The following is a 15,284-nucleotide window of genomic DNA, read 5'->3' on the forward strand; positions in this document are numbered from 1 at the left end:
TATTCTAGATCCTGGGGTTCAAACAAAGAAGACAAAGTCCTGCCTGATATGAGGCACGAGTTTTTCTGGGAAAACAGACATTAAAACGAATGAATATGTAACATAGTTATATATTAGTGTTAATGTTCTATGAGGGTGGACGAATCTGAGTTAGAGAATTGTTGTTGTTGTTGTTTAGTCACTAAGTAATGTCTGACCCTTTGCAATCCCCTGGACTATAGCCTGCCAAGCCCCTCTGTCCATGGGATTGTCCAGGCAAGAATACTGGAGTAGGCTGCCGTTTCTTCCTCCAGGGGATCTCCCACCCCAGAAATCAAACCCGCGTCTCCTAAATTGGCAGGGAGATTCTTTACCACTGAGCCACCTCGGTATCCCCCAGTAAGAGAAAAGCACGTGTGAAAAGGGGGCGTTTACACTGGAGGGTCCTGGAAGTCCTCTCTGAGCACATAGCATTTAAGCTGAGACCTGAGGGTACATACAAGGCCAGGAGGTATCAGACACTGTTTCTCCCCTGCAGAGAGGTGACTTCACTTAGTATAAGACACGCAGGGCTTTGAATCAGACAGGCCTGGGCCAGTGAAAAACCAGACCTGGTTCCCTGGGCAAAATCTTCATTTTGGCTTCCGGGTAAGGGGCAGAGGGTGGAGCATGCAGGCGCTCGAATCCTCTGCAAAGCCCAAACCTATACATCCAGCCAGAGGAGGGTGACAGTGAAACAATAATGGGCTTTCTGTACTCATCAATCCCTCTGCAGTGTACAGTGTTTTTATCTTTTCAGAACTCAAAATAGAAAGAAACAGATGGCACACTCAGCGCAGTCGATTGGAGCGAGTCAAGTGACAGGATGTCTCTAAAGGTGTGGACAGGTGTGGGCAGGGGTCTGGAGCTCTCCCATGAGCCCCTCCAAACACCCCATCCCCTTCTCCCTGTTCGCTTGGAAAGGGAGGGGGCAACCTGCATGGGTCATGGCAGTGACCTCGCAAGCCCTGTGACACCCAGCTGAGGGTAATCAACTGGGGACGCTGGGCCGGAGATCCAGGAGCCGGGGAAGGAGAATGAGGTCAGTATATTATTATTCCTTTGGTTCCCTCCCTTGGGATCCATCTGAGGCTGCCTACGTCCCCCACAGCTCCTCCCAAGGCCACTGCTGGGCTGCCTCCGATGTCAAATCAACATCCTTGTCTCTGGCTCTTCTCATCCCTTTGAGCCCAGGAGGATGGCAGCTCAACTGCCACAGCTTGACTGCCATGAGCCCTGTTTTCGTGAGGGATTTCTTAGGGGAACCTTGTACTTGACCCTCATCTTCCTAGTTAAGCCCTTTGTAAATTGTTGTCCTTTAATCGCTAAGTCACGTTTGACTCTTTGCGACCCCCTGGACTATAGCCCACCAGGCTCCTCTGTCCATGGGATTCTCCAGGCAAGATTACTGGAGTGGGTTGCCATGCCCACCTCCAGGGGATTTTCCCAACCCAGGGGTTGAACCCACATCTCCTGCATTGGTAGGAGGGTTGTTTACTATTCACCTGGGAAGCCCTTTGTAAATTACCCTCCTTGAATTATCTTAGTTTCAATGTGCCCTTTCTTTTCTGTTGCGTCCCTAGTTGAAGCCACAGGGACAAAGAAGTGGGTAAAGCCTCATAGGGTCAATAGTCTTGGGAACTGGTACCATCCCAGGCCCGAAGGGTTAACGGATAAAGCAGTTCCTGGGACCATCGAGAGTTGCAGCGCTAGGAGAGGGCATCTTGACAGGAGCCAGGCCACCGGGAGAAGGCAGCCACTGCCGACCGTGGAGCAGAGGATCAAGGATGTCACACAGAGCATCTCGGGGAAGCCAGGGCAGCAGCAGAGCAGACATGAGCGTCTCCTCTACCCCCGAGGGACCTGAAGCGGGGAACTGGTCTCCCTGGCCGAGGCCACAGGACTACATCTGTAGGCTCATCGTCTCCTCTCTTCACGTGTTCCCAACTTGGCCCACTGAGGAAAGAGCTTCCTGTGACACCTTCCACCCTCTGGGGCAGTGCTACGGAGGGGGCCTCATCATCACCTAGCCCATCTTACCCGCCCTAGTGGACGTGACTGGGGAGACCAGAGTCATTGGACTGCTGTGCTAACGGTTCATGAGTCCCTCAGTCTGTCTTATTTCCTCTGGGACCTGTTTGTGCCCAAGACAAAGAAGTTCTGTCCTTCCCCTTGGCCAGCCCAGTAGTGCAGAACCCCTTGCTACCCGCTAGGATCACAGAATGTGACTGTGTTTGGAGATGGGGTCTTTAAAGGGAGAGGGTAGGGTTCTCATCTACTGTGCCTGGTATCTTTATAAGAGGAGGAAATTAGGGCACAGACACACATGTAACAGACCTCTTGTGAAGACCCCGGGAGAAGAAGCCATCTGTAAGCCAATGGAGAGCAGCCTCAGAATGAACCAACCCAGCCAACACCTTGACCTTAAGCTTCTAGCCTCCAGCACTGTGAGAAGGTAAACTTCTGTAGTTTAAGCCACTGGGGCTGTAGCACTTTGTTACAGCAGCTTGAGCAAACTAATGCAACAGGTAATTGAGCAAACAGAGATTTTCTTTCTCTCCGAATCGCAGCCATTCAGAGGATGCGGTTCCGTAGGTTTGCTTATGCAGGTTCTCCGACCCATAAAGCAGTCAGGCTTCTCCGCTGGTATCGCTCCATTGTTCAAGGCCAAGGTGAATGACCCAGCCTCAGAAAGCTGTGTACCATGGCTATGCAACTTGGCTACCATCTGCACTGCCCCCCAATCCAACCCAATCCAGCTGGTCACCAACCACCTCTGCACTTTTGAACGAAGGTTAGCAAAACCATCCATTCAGATGTACCCACTCTGAAAGCTCAAGTCAACTGATCATGAATCAGGGACAACCTCTTTCTCAGACCAAGGGCGTAAAAGGTAGAGAAGGCAAGTTCAGGTGTGCTGAGTGGGAAAGACCCTGGACGTCTTTAACTCTGGCTCTTCTGCTGCCAGCTGCATGATCCCAATGTCTTAAGTCATCCATGTCTCATTTTCCTTATCTGTATAATGGGTATAAAAATTGTACCTACTTCTCACAGGACTAGTGCAAGAATTAAAGCATCGGATTCTATCCGGAAGTGCTTTGTAAAGCTTTAACATTTCCTACACAGGCAACCCACTCCAGTGTTCTTGCCTGGAGAATCCCAGGGACGGGGGAGCCTGGTGGGCTGCTGTCTATGGGGTCGCACAGAGTCGGACACGACTGAAGTGACTCCTGGAGATTGGGAAGATCTCCTGGAGAAGGAAATGGCAATCCACTCCAGTATTCTTGCTTGGAAAAATCCCATGGACGGAGGAGCCTGGTACAGTCCATGGGGCCGCAAAGAGTCAGACACAACTGAGCGACTTCACTTTCACTTTAGACCCTGTATAGGGCATGTATGACATTGCAGGCATCCAAAAACTACTAACTGGATGATTTGAACACGTTGAGATGAATGGCGTGGAGTCCCTGCCCTTGCGGAGTCCACAGGTAAAGGAAGAGAGGGACATTAAGACGATGCACAAGGCAAGGACTCCGGTGTATAGTGACCCGGGTGCCCGCGCGGCCTGAGTCAGCCTCCCACCCCTATCGGTGAATCCGGGAAGTTTTGCAGGAAGATATGATACCTAGGTGGGTAGTGAAGGCAGAAAACTAGAGTTAGCCTGGTTAGGGAGGCTCATTGCAGGGAAGGAAGGACATATTCTATCAAAGGACAGACAGTAAAAATGAAAGCATTGAAGAGGATGTGTCTTTGGCTTCTTCCAGAAGCATTCCTTAAGACAAGGGTTCGCGTGCAAGTAAGTATCTTGCTTGGAGGTTGTCCCAGGAAACCCACCCAGGTAGACGGGAGAGGAAGAAGGAAGGTAGGGAAAGGACCGGAATCCAATCTTGAGGCGTTGTCAGCCTGGTTAGCTCTGTGGGTGGCTGGAGCTGAATCTCACCGGAGAACCTGGGAAGTGGCCTAGAAAGCGCGCCTCAACGTTCTGCGGCCCAAATGGTGAGGGCGAGGAGGACTCCATCCGGAATCTGTTAAGAGCAGCTTCTTGCTGGGGGCAGGGAGTGGAGGGGGCGGGCATTAGTTTCCTGGAGATTTTAGCCTACAGCTCACATGGGCAGAGTGCCCTCTAGTGGCCAGAGAAAAACTCCATGCAAAGAAACTCAAGGGCTGGCTGACTGCAGAACCTGGGAAGAGAGAATGCGGGCCAGGCGCCTACTGCATCCGCTGTCGTGGGCATACAGGAGTACAGATGCTTCGCTGTTTCTGGAACACAAGGTCCAACACAGGGAACTGCAGCCCATGAAGCGGAAGAGATAGGCGGAGGCGAGGGCAGGAATATGTGAATATAGGTCATGCTCCTGTGTTTCAACTTTGTCCTGAGGGCAGTTGGAGGGTTTTAAGAATGGGAAGGGCATGGTCAGTATTGTATCTTTGAAATATCACTCTGGTTGCCATATGGAAGATGGCTTTGAATGAGATAAGACCAGTTCTGGACCCAGGAGGAGGTTCTCATTTTAATTAACAGTCAAGGAAGGGACTTCCACAGTGGTCCAATGGTTAAGACTTTGCCTTCCATTGCAGAAGTTGTGGGTTCAATCCCTGGTCAGGGAACTAAGGTCCCACATGCCGAACAGTGCAGGCAAAACAAACAAACAACACCTTATAGCTCGGACCGTATTAAAAAAAAATCTTTAAAAAAAAGTGTTAAAAAATAGTCAAGGAGGAAAACAGGAAGGACCTGTTTTCCTTTCTATAGAAAGGAATAGTGAGAGGATTAGAAAAAATATGTTGGAGGCAAAAAGAAACCCACCTGGACTTGGCAATTTATTGGATCTGAATATGATGGGAAGAAAAGGTCAAGGATGACTCTGAGGGTCTCTAACTTTGACGACTTGTCCATGCTGGTGCCACCAACCAAGTCAGAGGATGAAGAAACAGGAGCAGGTGTAGGTAGGGAGGACATGCAGTCAGGTGCAGCACTTATAATTTGAGGAGTGTGAAGGCGACCCAGCATGAAACAGAGAAGCCTGAAGCCCAAGGAGAACTGACTTGGATATGGGATTCTAGAGACTCACACGCGAATGTTGGTGAAAGGTTGAGAGTGAACAAGATGGCCCAGGTGAGTATGGAAACTGTGAACCCTGTAGGGGGTCAAGGACAGAACCGTAACAACAATCACCAACATCGAAGATAGTAGATAAGCTCCCCCCACCCCCCTGAAAAAAAATCCTTGAAGGGGCCAGACACAAGGAAAATAGATGTGATATAACTAGCACAGAGAAGTCAAGAGACCTATGAACTTGGGTGTGATCATCACACCAGTTCCCAGGGATGCCCAGGAAGCCTTGGACAGAGATTGGTATAGTGATGTGCTCATTTTGGCTGGCAATCTGACCTTCCCTAGATTCATTTCATGCGAATGGACATAGGCACTAGAGGCAGCTAGTTTGAGAAGTTAGGGTGGAGATGGTTAGTTACAAGTGTCTTCAGTGTCCAGAGCACCTTGCAGTTTTTCTTATCGGAGGCACTTAGAGAAAGTGGAGGGGGAGAGGAGAAAGAAAGAAGAAAAAAGAAGGGATCACTATAGGAGGACGAAGCTGAAGAAGTGAGAGGGGGATCCAGAGATGAGGAAGAAGCAGTGATATTCAGCAGGAGAAGGGAAGATGCATTGTCTGGAGCTGAAGCCGAAGAGATGAAAATACAATGAAAGAGATGATTGTATGAGTAAGGAAAGTGAGAGCCTCAGTGTTTTCAATAGCATATCAGATAAGACCATCTACTGAGAAGAATCAAGTGGAGAGTAAAGGTAAGGAGAGCAATTAGAGCTGAGAAGGGCCACTGAGAATAGCAGTAAAGGAAGCTGACCAAGGGCAAAGTGAGGTGCAGGCAGAAATCTGGGCCCAGCTGAGGCTGGAGACCATGGATTTACAAATTTTCTTTTTCTCATCATAGTTTTTTTTTTTTTAATCCTCATACAGGCTATTAGTACAATGTATTTTTACCATAGCATGCAAAAATTATTTATTTTTTAAAATTTATTTTAATTGGAAGGTAATTACAATATTGTGCTAGCTCTTTGCCATACGTCAACATGAATCAGCCATAGCTTTGCCATTTAAAATTATCAATTGGTCTTAGAATAACATTAAAATGTTTTGGAAACAAATTCAACACAAAAAGCAAAAAAAAAAAAAAAAAGAAGATTGTGAATGTTTAATCATTAAAATCAGTTTTTTTAGTAAGCATTTGTCATTCATGCCCATTTACATGGCATATTATATCATCATACTCATTTTATGTCCATTTTTAGGCTTCAGTTAAGCTCAAGTCAGCGAAATTGACCATGAGTTTTCAATGGTCCCAGCCCTCTTGGTGACAATGCTGTGGTGAGATGGTGTCAGGGTCCCGCTCTCTGTCCTCTCTGGGCACCTGTGCATGGCTGCAGGTGCGCATACATAGGGAGCATCACCGCAGAACTTCACCTCTGAGGACTGTTTCTGCTTCCTTCTGTGTGTCTCTCTGTCCAGGAGCTGTATTCTCAATCCTATGACGCCGTCGGGGTGATGTTTGCCTCCATCCCGGGGTTTGCAGACTTTTACTCTCAGACCGAAATGAACAACCAAGGAGTGGAGTGCCTCCGCCTACTGAATGAGATCATTGCTGACTTCGATGAGGTAAATGGGAGCCTCAGAAAATTACAGTCGCAAATAAGCATCCTTGCTGTCGTAGCATTGTGCTGTTCCTCGTAACCAATGTCTGCACTTACAGAATTCCAGACTGCGTTATAGGCACAGACATGTGTCAGCTAATTTCATTATCACATGAGATAAAGGCGGTTGTTTCTCCTGGAGGACCAGGAATGTGAGCTTCAGTGAGGCTAGGAATTTAATCCAGTGTCATGCGACCAGCAAACGGCAAAACCAGGACTTGACTGGAGGCCAGCACTACAAGGCCCTGACATCACAGAGACGGGGCCGTTTCCCCATCTGCTCAAACTGCCAAAGATAAAACCATCAATTAGCATTTGATCACAGACCTCCACAAAATATAAACACACCCCAGATGGTACTTTCTTCTTCCAGTTTCCAGGAATGGAGGAAACACTCATGCTGCACTTTATTTACATTAATGGGCTTTGCAGGAGGGGGTCTTTTCCTCCTTGCCACCCCCCAGCTTGATGTAGGACATCCATGTCCATCCACATGCCTAAATCCGAGATGGGAAGTTTCTGAGTAATTGAAAAGATGTCAGGGAAGAAGCCAAGCAAAATTGTGGGTTTAGCTGAAGTCCAGCCTCCTCAGCCTGATCCCCCAGGGAGCTCAGGGCTTTAAATTAAGGTCCACCTTGAGGCAAGGGTTTTGTCCACCTGTCTAGGTCAGCCATTGGCCATGGGCCACCCCAGTGGGGGTGTGTGATCTTCCAGGCATTGCCAAGAAGAGGGCTCTCAGGGCTATTCCCCAAAATTGGTGTAATAGTGCACTGTTAGCAGCCAGCCCTGAGAGTACTCAGGAGAATGAGCCCATAAGAGAGCTGAGCTGGTATCAACAGCATCTACCCCATACCCCTAAACAAAGCTCTCTCCCTTAATCCCCACCATCCATCTAGAATGTCCTGTGCAGTCCTGCTTCTTAATAGCTTGGATACGCCCTGCACCATCTCACCAGCAAAGTGGCCCTTGTCCTGCTTTAGGCCATATTGTTTCTCATCTGAATGACTACAGTCACCTTATCATTCACACAGATGCATCTGACTATCAGCAACCACCAAAAGCAAGAGTATTTCATCACGTTCCTTTGAAGCCTAAAATCCCTTGGTGGCTCCTCTTTGCCGGTCTTCCCAATAAACAGAGGTGGAAGACAGCATCTTTGTTGGTAGAGATGGAGGATTGAGGAGGAAAGCTGGAAAGACTAAGAGAAGGAATTGGTCCTTCTAAGGGGTTTTAGCTCAGGAGCAGCAGGAGGAAGAAGGAGATTTGAAGAGAAGGTGAAAGAGAAGAAAGAGGAGAAGCTGAGATGAGAGAGTGGAAGAAAAAGAAGAGGGGGAAAGGTGAGGAAGAAGAGAAGCCACAGAGGAGAAGGAAGAAAGAAGAGAATGTAGTCAACAGGAAGGAAAAATAAGACTCCCTGGCTTGCCAACCATCAGGCACCATCAGCCTTCCTTGCATGGGTCCTTGGATCATCTGGAATTTTTTTTTCACGGAATAACTTATTTATTTGTGTTATAGCCTATAGGCTATAACAAGAAATTATTAATGTGACAAATATATAATGAACTTCTGCAAGGCAACAAAAATGAAGTGCAGTAGATAGGTGGACAAAGTACATGGTGTTTATAACAGTAATTGGAAAGTTTGGAGATTTGTCAGATTGCATATAGACTCTGCTTGGATGAAGAAGATAATATATTGTTATCTAAAGGATATAGAAAGCAGTGAAGATACACATTGGAGAGACCAGCCTCATCTCCTAGAGAGAAATGTGAACCTTGGGGATCCTAAAACTAAAGATAATATTTTACCGTTATTACCAACAGTGCAAGTCAGATTGCCTTCTTTCTTGGGTCCAAAGAGACCCTCTAGATTCTGCCTTGATTGAGCTCCAGCCAGATAACCCTTCAGTAACTGGGTTGCTCTTCTTGCTGATGTAATTGCCACAGGAACCTGGCTCAGAGGAATGCGGAATGTTACCTGGAGCACACGCTCCAGGACTGGGTTTGTGATAACCCAATGGCAGGACTTCTCATCCCCAGCCTCTGCCTCATCAAAGGCTGAAGAGTTCCTCACAGCTCGGTGCTCCTCACAGAGAACTGATAAAGGCACTGATAAGGAACCCCATTGTGGCTCCCGATACTCTTAGCTGCATAGTGGATATGAAATGAAAATGAAGCAGCGAAGCCTCCTAATCAACTTCTGAAGAGGGGACGCCTGGACCAGAAATTGGCCTTAAGCCAAATGGTTCCGAGGGTTTCTCAGGTGGCTCTAGTGGTAAAGAACCCGCCTACCAATGCAGGAGACATAAGAGACACGGGTTCAATCCCTGGATCAGGAAGATCCCCTGGAGGAGGGTATGGCAACCCACTCCAGTATTCTTGCCTGGAGAATCCCAGGGAGAGAGGAACCTGGCGGGTTACAGTACATTGGGTCACAAAGAGTTGGACACGACTGAAGCAACTTAGCAGGCATGCATGCAAGTAGTTCCTAAGAGAAGAGAGGAAGGAAGCTCCCGCTCCTGCAGGAATCTGGGGAAATGCAATTGTAAGGAGGCAGAGGGAGGGAGGTGGGCAACCAAAAACATGCCAAAATCTCCGAGCTAAAATATTAATAGTCAAAAGGCTGCTAAGAGACCAAGCCTGCTCAGTGGCATCTGAGGATAAACGTCAGACATTAAACGGGGCTGAGAACAGACACCGCTCCAGCTACTTTCTGCCCTGGGCACAGTTTGCAGGATCTCAGAATAGTGACTTAACTTTAGCTCAAGAAGTGAAGTTACTGCAATACAGTAACCAAGTATAAGGGTTTCCCTGGTGGCTCAGTGGTAAAGAATCCACCTGCAGTGCAGGAGACACGGGTTTGATCCCTGGGTCAGGAAGATCCCCTGGAGGAGGGCATGGCAACCCACTCCAGTATCCTTGCCTGGAGAATCCCATGGACAGAGGAGCCTGATGGGCTACAGTCCCTGGGGTCGCATATGACTTGGCAACTAAACAGCAGTAACAAACCAGGTACAGACTAATGGTGCCTTAGACCAGGTGCCGACAGGAAGTGCTAAGATTTTAAATACATGCTGACAGTAAAGCCAAAAGGAGGTGTTGATCAATTTTGGAATATTTGCCCTTTATTCTTAAATCTAATAAGATAGATTTGTTTCTTTCAGAGACTCATTGGAACTGATCTAGTCCTTAGAGTATCTGGTCACACCCATCTGGGCACCTAACACTTAGCATGTGATCAATAAACATATGTTGATGGCCTGGATGTTTGATTCCGAGAGAGGAAAGTGGTTACCCCAAGGATGCTAACCCAGCCCGAGGTGGTCCCCACGGTGCGCCAGGGGTCTGTTTCCAGGAGCCCCAGGCTGCTGGAAGCACAGGGACCAGGACTGACACTGTTGTCTGGGTCTGTTTCAGCTGCTTGGTGAAGACCGGTTTCAAGACATTGAAAAGATTAAGACCATTGGTAGTACCTACATGGCCGTGTCAGGCCTGTCACCTGAAAAGCAGGTAAAGGAATGCTCTGGACTCGACCACACCCTCCGGCAGGGACCTCACTGTGGTCATGTCGCTGAAGGTGGGAGAGTGGTGGGCTGTCCGCGCCAGGAGACTTGGTGACTGGTAGGGAGAAACTCTGATAAGTGGACCTTCCAGGTGTGTGATGTATTTGTTCCCCATGTAAGCAGGATCCACCGGGTGAAACGATGCTTCTTTATGGTTGAGAAGCCTTTAGGCTTCACTCTGAGACTCACTGTTCACTTGATGTGCAAAATCAGGACCAAGAAATACCGATTATGACTCAGTTGCAGGTGTTGCTAAACCCCTGATCCTAGCCTGTTTTCTTCCTCTAATTTTTGTTTTCTCCTCCAAAAGTAATGATAATAATAGCTCCAGTGTTTAAAAATTGCAAGTCAGACTTTAAAACATTTTTTAGGAATTTGTTTTTTGGCTGCACTGGGTCTTCGCTGCAGCACGCGGGCTTTCTCTCCTTGTGTGGGTCTTCGCTGCAGCACGCGGGCTTTCTCTCCTTGTGCGGGTGGGGGCTTCTCATTACGGTGGCTTTTCTTCTTGTGGAGCTCGGGCTCTAGGGCACGTGGGCTCAGTAGTCGTGGCTCCCAGGCTCCAGTATTAATAGTTTCACTCTTTTGAGAGGTGATTGTGTGCCAGGCACTAGTGTTAAGTGGGAAAACCAACATCTACCCCCCAAGGTCAGTGGGTGAATTTACCTGGGATAGAGTCATGCTCCCCGCACAAAGCCCTGCCCCTGGTAGGTCCTCAGTAAATGCTTTCTGGATATGGACGTGAACTACCAGGGACAGGAATCCTCATCCCTTATCATCCGTCTTTGCTCACTTTCCAACTAAAAACCTAGAAGTGTTGCAAGACTACCCAAGAAGAAACCCTTGATGGTCACTGGGTACGTGTGTGCCTCAGTCTACTGCAGGGATCCCCAGAGACATCCTCCAGGCCAAATCCAGCCCACCACCTGTGTTCATAGATAAAGTTTTATTGGAACATAGCCACACGCATTCATTTCTATTTTGTCTGTGGCTCCTTTCTGGCCAAAATGGCAGTGTTGGGTAGCTATGACAAAGACCACATGGCCCACAAAACCTAAAATACTTGCTATCTGGCCCTTTTCTGACTGCAAACCTCTGCTCTAGAGAGATGCAGAATTTCTTTCACATATACACTGTCATTCGGTCCCCAGGAGGTGAGCAGGCCAACTTGTTTATCCCCACTCTAGAGAAGAGGAAACTGAGGCTCAGAAAGCAAATGTCTATGTGAGTGCTTAAAGGAGAGAAACACGGCTCCTAGATTGGAAATATCATACATATGAACATAGGCGGGTACACACACACACACACACACACACACCTGTGAGCAGCATCAGCCTGAACAGACAAGGCTAAGGGTAGGGAATGGAATCTGAGAGTCACACATACGACACTCTCTAGAGCAAATCTCCTGGCACCCTGTGATTCTGGACACTGATGACTGCGCAGCTCACAACCTGTACTTCCCTTGAAGGGGGGTGTGGGTGGAGTTAGGTTAGGACACAGACCAGACCCCTGCAGCAGAGATGATCCTGTTTGCCCCTTCAATGACATCTTCTCTCGTGTTTGCTGCAGCAATGCGAGGATAAGTGGGGGCATTTGTGCGCCCTGGCCGACTTCTCCCTCGCCCTGACTGAAAGCATCCAGGAGATCAACAAGCATTCCTTCAACAATTTCGAGCTCCGGATTGGTGAGTAGCAGCTGGAAGGCTGGCTGGCCTCACTCCATTGAGCCCTCCTATGCCCTGGGCACCAAGCCAGAGGCACTTTTTCCCGCAAGAATACAGCAGAACCAGTGTGACCTGGCCAAGGACAGGCCCATGGCTGCTTCTTGCTCAAGATGCTGGAAGCAGGGGAAGGATTCTGGCCTGTGTGCAGAAATACCAAGAATATGATAGACCACAGCTCCTCCTTCCTCCAGCTTATCTGGAATCCCACCCATGCAAGGCCTTGGGTAGAGAGAAAGCTGACTGTCAATCATTTCCCTCTATCTCACCTGATGCTAGGGGTCAACGCGTTGCCCTGTGGTTCTTCTGGGTATTTGCCTTGAGCCAAAAGCCAGGATTCTGTTCCTGAGGATGTCAGATGCTGAACTGAGCCAGGGACAGGCAGATAGCATTAGAGTTCTTCACTCAGCCACACAGCCCAGCATCTTTTGGGCTTTGGGACACCGTTGTGCAAAACAACAACACAATACTCACAGTGATGTGATAATAGTCATTTACCATTTGTATAACTTGTTAATGTTTTCAGCATCTCTACTAAGCCTGGGGGGCAGCGGGGGGTGGGCGGGTGCTCCTAAAGCACAGCCTAAAAGTGAACATGTTAGTCTCTCAGTTGTGTCCGACTCTTTGCGCCCCATGGACTGTAGCCCACCAGGCTCCTCTGTCCATGGGATTCTCCAGGCAAGAATACTGGAGTGGGTTGCCATGCCCTTCTCCAGGGGATCTTCCCAACCCAGGGATCAAACCTGGGTCTCCTGCATTGCAGGCAGGTTTACTATCTGAGCCATCTGGGAAGCCCAATCTGAAAGCCCCTGCTTAGTCCCATTCACACTGTATAGATGGGTAAACTCAGGCCCAGAGAAGGGGAGCAGCTAGCCTCAAATCGCACAGCCAAATGGTCCTCCAGCAGCTGCTCCAGGATTTCCTTACTGAGATCAGTGACCTTCTGGGGGCCAGTGTGCAATCTAAAAACAAATGTTCTTACAGTCCTCGTGTCTGAGATACCCTCTGGCTGGTGTGCCATTTTACTTTCTTGGTTCTGCTTTAGTAGCTTTCAAGTATAAAAGGTCGAGTAATAGCCATGCCTGACTTGTCAGATCCAAGGACTCCCTTTGTTCACTGGAATAAAGCAGTGATATTTTATGTTTTGATCGATGGATGGGATGTTCAGCGCTTGTTTCCACATCTTTCAAGGGCCCTACACGTCCTTTCTGAAATCACTGAATACATGATCGAACCAGAAATAAAAAGAACTATAACCCTGAGCAAAGGCTCTGTAATTTCAGGAGATGTTGCTGAGATTAAGGCCAACCTGTACTTTACCCTGGAGGCATAGTTTAGAATTTGGAAAATTATGTTCCCAATGGGATTGGGCACCTCAGTTTGTGTTTCGGGTCTGCTGTAACCAGCTCTATGACTTGGGCAAGTCTTTTTAATCCTCTGAGACTGCCCTGCTCTGGTGGTCCAGTGGATAAGACTCCATACTTCCACTGCAGGGGGCACAGGTTCAATCCCCTGTCAGGGAACTAAGATTCCAAATGCCTCGAGGTGTGTCCCGAAATTAGAAAACAAAAACAAAACTCTCTGAGAGTCAGCTTTATCCTGTATAAACTGGGTTTTATATTGTTACCTCATAGTAGTAAGATGAGATAAAAATAGGTGGCCCAGTGGTAAAGACTCTGCCTCCCAATGAAGGAGCCACAGAAGATGTGGGTTTGATCCTGGGTCAGGAAGATCCCCTTGAGGAGGGCATGGCAACCCACTCCAGTATTCTTGCCTGGAGTATCCCATGGACAGAGGAGCCTGGTGGGCTACAGTCCATGGGGTCGCAGGGTCGGACATGGCTGAGCACACACACGCTCCCGGGCGGAGGCAGCTCCCTCCGAGACTTCCCCCTTCTCTCATCTCTTGCTCCTTTGCTTCCCTCACAGGCATCAGCCACGGCTCAGTGGTAGCCGGTGTCATCGGCGCTAAGAAACCACAGTACGACATTTGGGGCAAAACCGTGAACCTGGCGAGTCGGATGGACAGCACAGGGGTCAGCGGCAGGATCCAGGTCCCGGAGGAGACCTACCTCATCCTGAAGGACCAGGGCTTTGCCTTTGACTACCGAGGGGAGATCTATGTGAAGGGCATCAGCGAACAGGAAGGGAAAATCAAAACGTACTTTCTCCTGGGAAGAGTCCAGCCCAACCCCTTCATCCTGCCCCCCAGGAGACTGCCCGGGCAGTACTCCTTGGCCGCGGTCGTCCTGGGCCTCGTCCAGTCTCTCAACAGGCAGAGGCAGAAGCAGCTGCTGAACGAGAACAACAACACGGGCATTATCAAGAGCCACTACAACCGGCGGACTTTGCTGACACCCAGCGGGCCCGAGCCGGGAGCCCCAGCCGAAGGCGCCGACAAGTCCGAGTTGCCATAAACGCATTTTCTTTGTGTTTCTTTTTTTGTATTTCTTTTATATATAAAATAAATATGCTAATAAAAAGGTTTAATTTTTTTTAGAACAAGGATGGTTTCGTTGGTCTCTGGATGCTCTAGATCGAGGACACGATCTGAGTTTCTCTCCCGTCACAGACATTTCTTCGTCGTCTCTTACATACATGGTTTATTGCAAAGTGAATATAAGTAAGACCTTGTCCTGACCTTCAGAGGCTCACAATGGACTGTGAAAAGAGAGACCTGTAAACAGAGACTCAGTATAGTGGGATCCGCATAAAGAGCTGCTGCTTATACAGCGCCTGTCATAGTGCCTGGCACATGATAATTTTAATGGATAATATTCCTATAAACCAATACATAATACTCTGCTTTCAGAGTATTTAGGGGCTTCCCTGGTGGCACTGAAAAGTGAAAGTGAGGTGAAAGTGAAAGCTGCTCAGTCATGTCGGACTCTTTGTGACGCCATGGACTGTACAGTCCATGGAATTCTCCAGGCCAGAATACTGGAGTGGGTAGCCTTTCCCTTCCCCAGGGGATCTTCCCAATCCAGGGATCAAACCCAAGTCTCCTGCATTGTAGGCAGATTCTTTACCAGCTGAGCCACCAGGGAAGCCCAAGAATACTGGAGTGGGCAGCCTATCTCTTCTCCAGTGGATCTTCCCAACAAAGGAATCGAACCAGGACCTCCTGCATTGCAGGCAGATTCTTTACCAACTGAACTATCAGGGAAGCCCTCCTGGTGGCACTAGTGGTAAAGAACCCACCTGCCAATGCAGGAAACGCAAGAGATGCCAAGTTTGATCTCTGGGTTGGGAAGATCCTCTGGAGTAGGAAATGGCAGC

At 48.6% G+C, this 15,284-nt stretch overlaps 1 protein-coding gene across 1 annotated transcript in view; it reads left to right on the forward strand.

Annotated features, from left to right (window-relative positions):
* The window catches only part of ADCY8 (adenylate cyclase 8 (brain)), a 227,901-nt gene extending 213,404 nt beyond the window's left edge, over positions 1-14,497 (forward strand). Inside the window, 4 exon segments of the mRNA XM_010844318.1 lie at positions 6,543-6,689; positions 10,141-10,233; positions 11,856-11,970; positions 13,935-14,497. Coding sequence (XP_010842620.1) covers positions 6,543-6,689; positions 10,141-10,233; positions 11,856-11,970; positions 13,935-14,422 — 843 coding nt within the window. The 3' untranslated portion in view covers positions 14,423-14,497.
* Positions 14,498-15,284: the final 787 nt, after the last annotated feature.

This window comes from Bison bison, unplaced genomic scaffold, assembly GCF_000754665.1.
Source record: "Bison bison bison isolate TAMUID 2011002044 unplaced genomic scaffold, Bison_UMD1.0 scf7180017864199, whole genome shotgun sequence".
NCBI classification, from domain to species: Eukaryota; Metazoa; Chordata; class Mammalia; order Artiodactyla; family Bovidae; genus Bison; species Bison bison.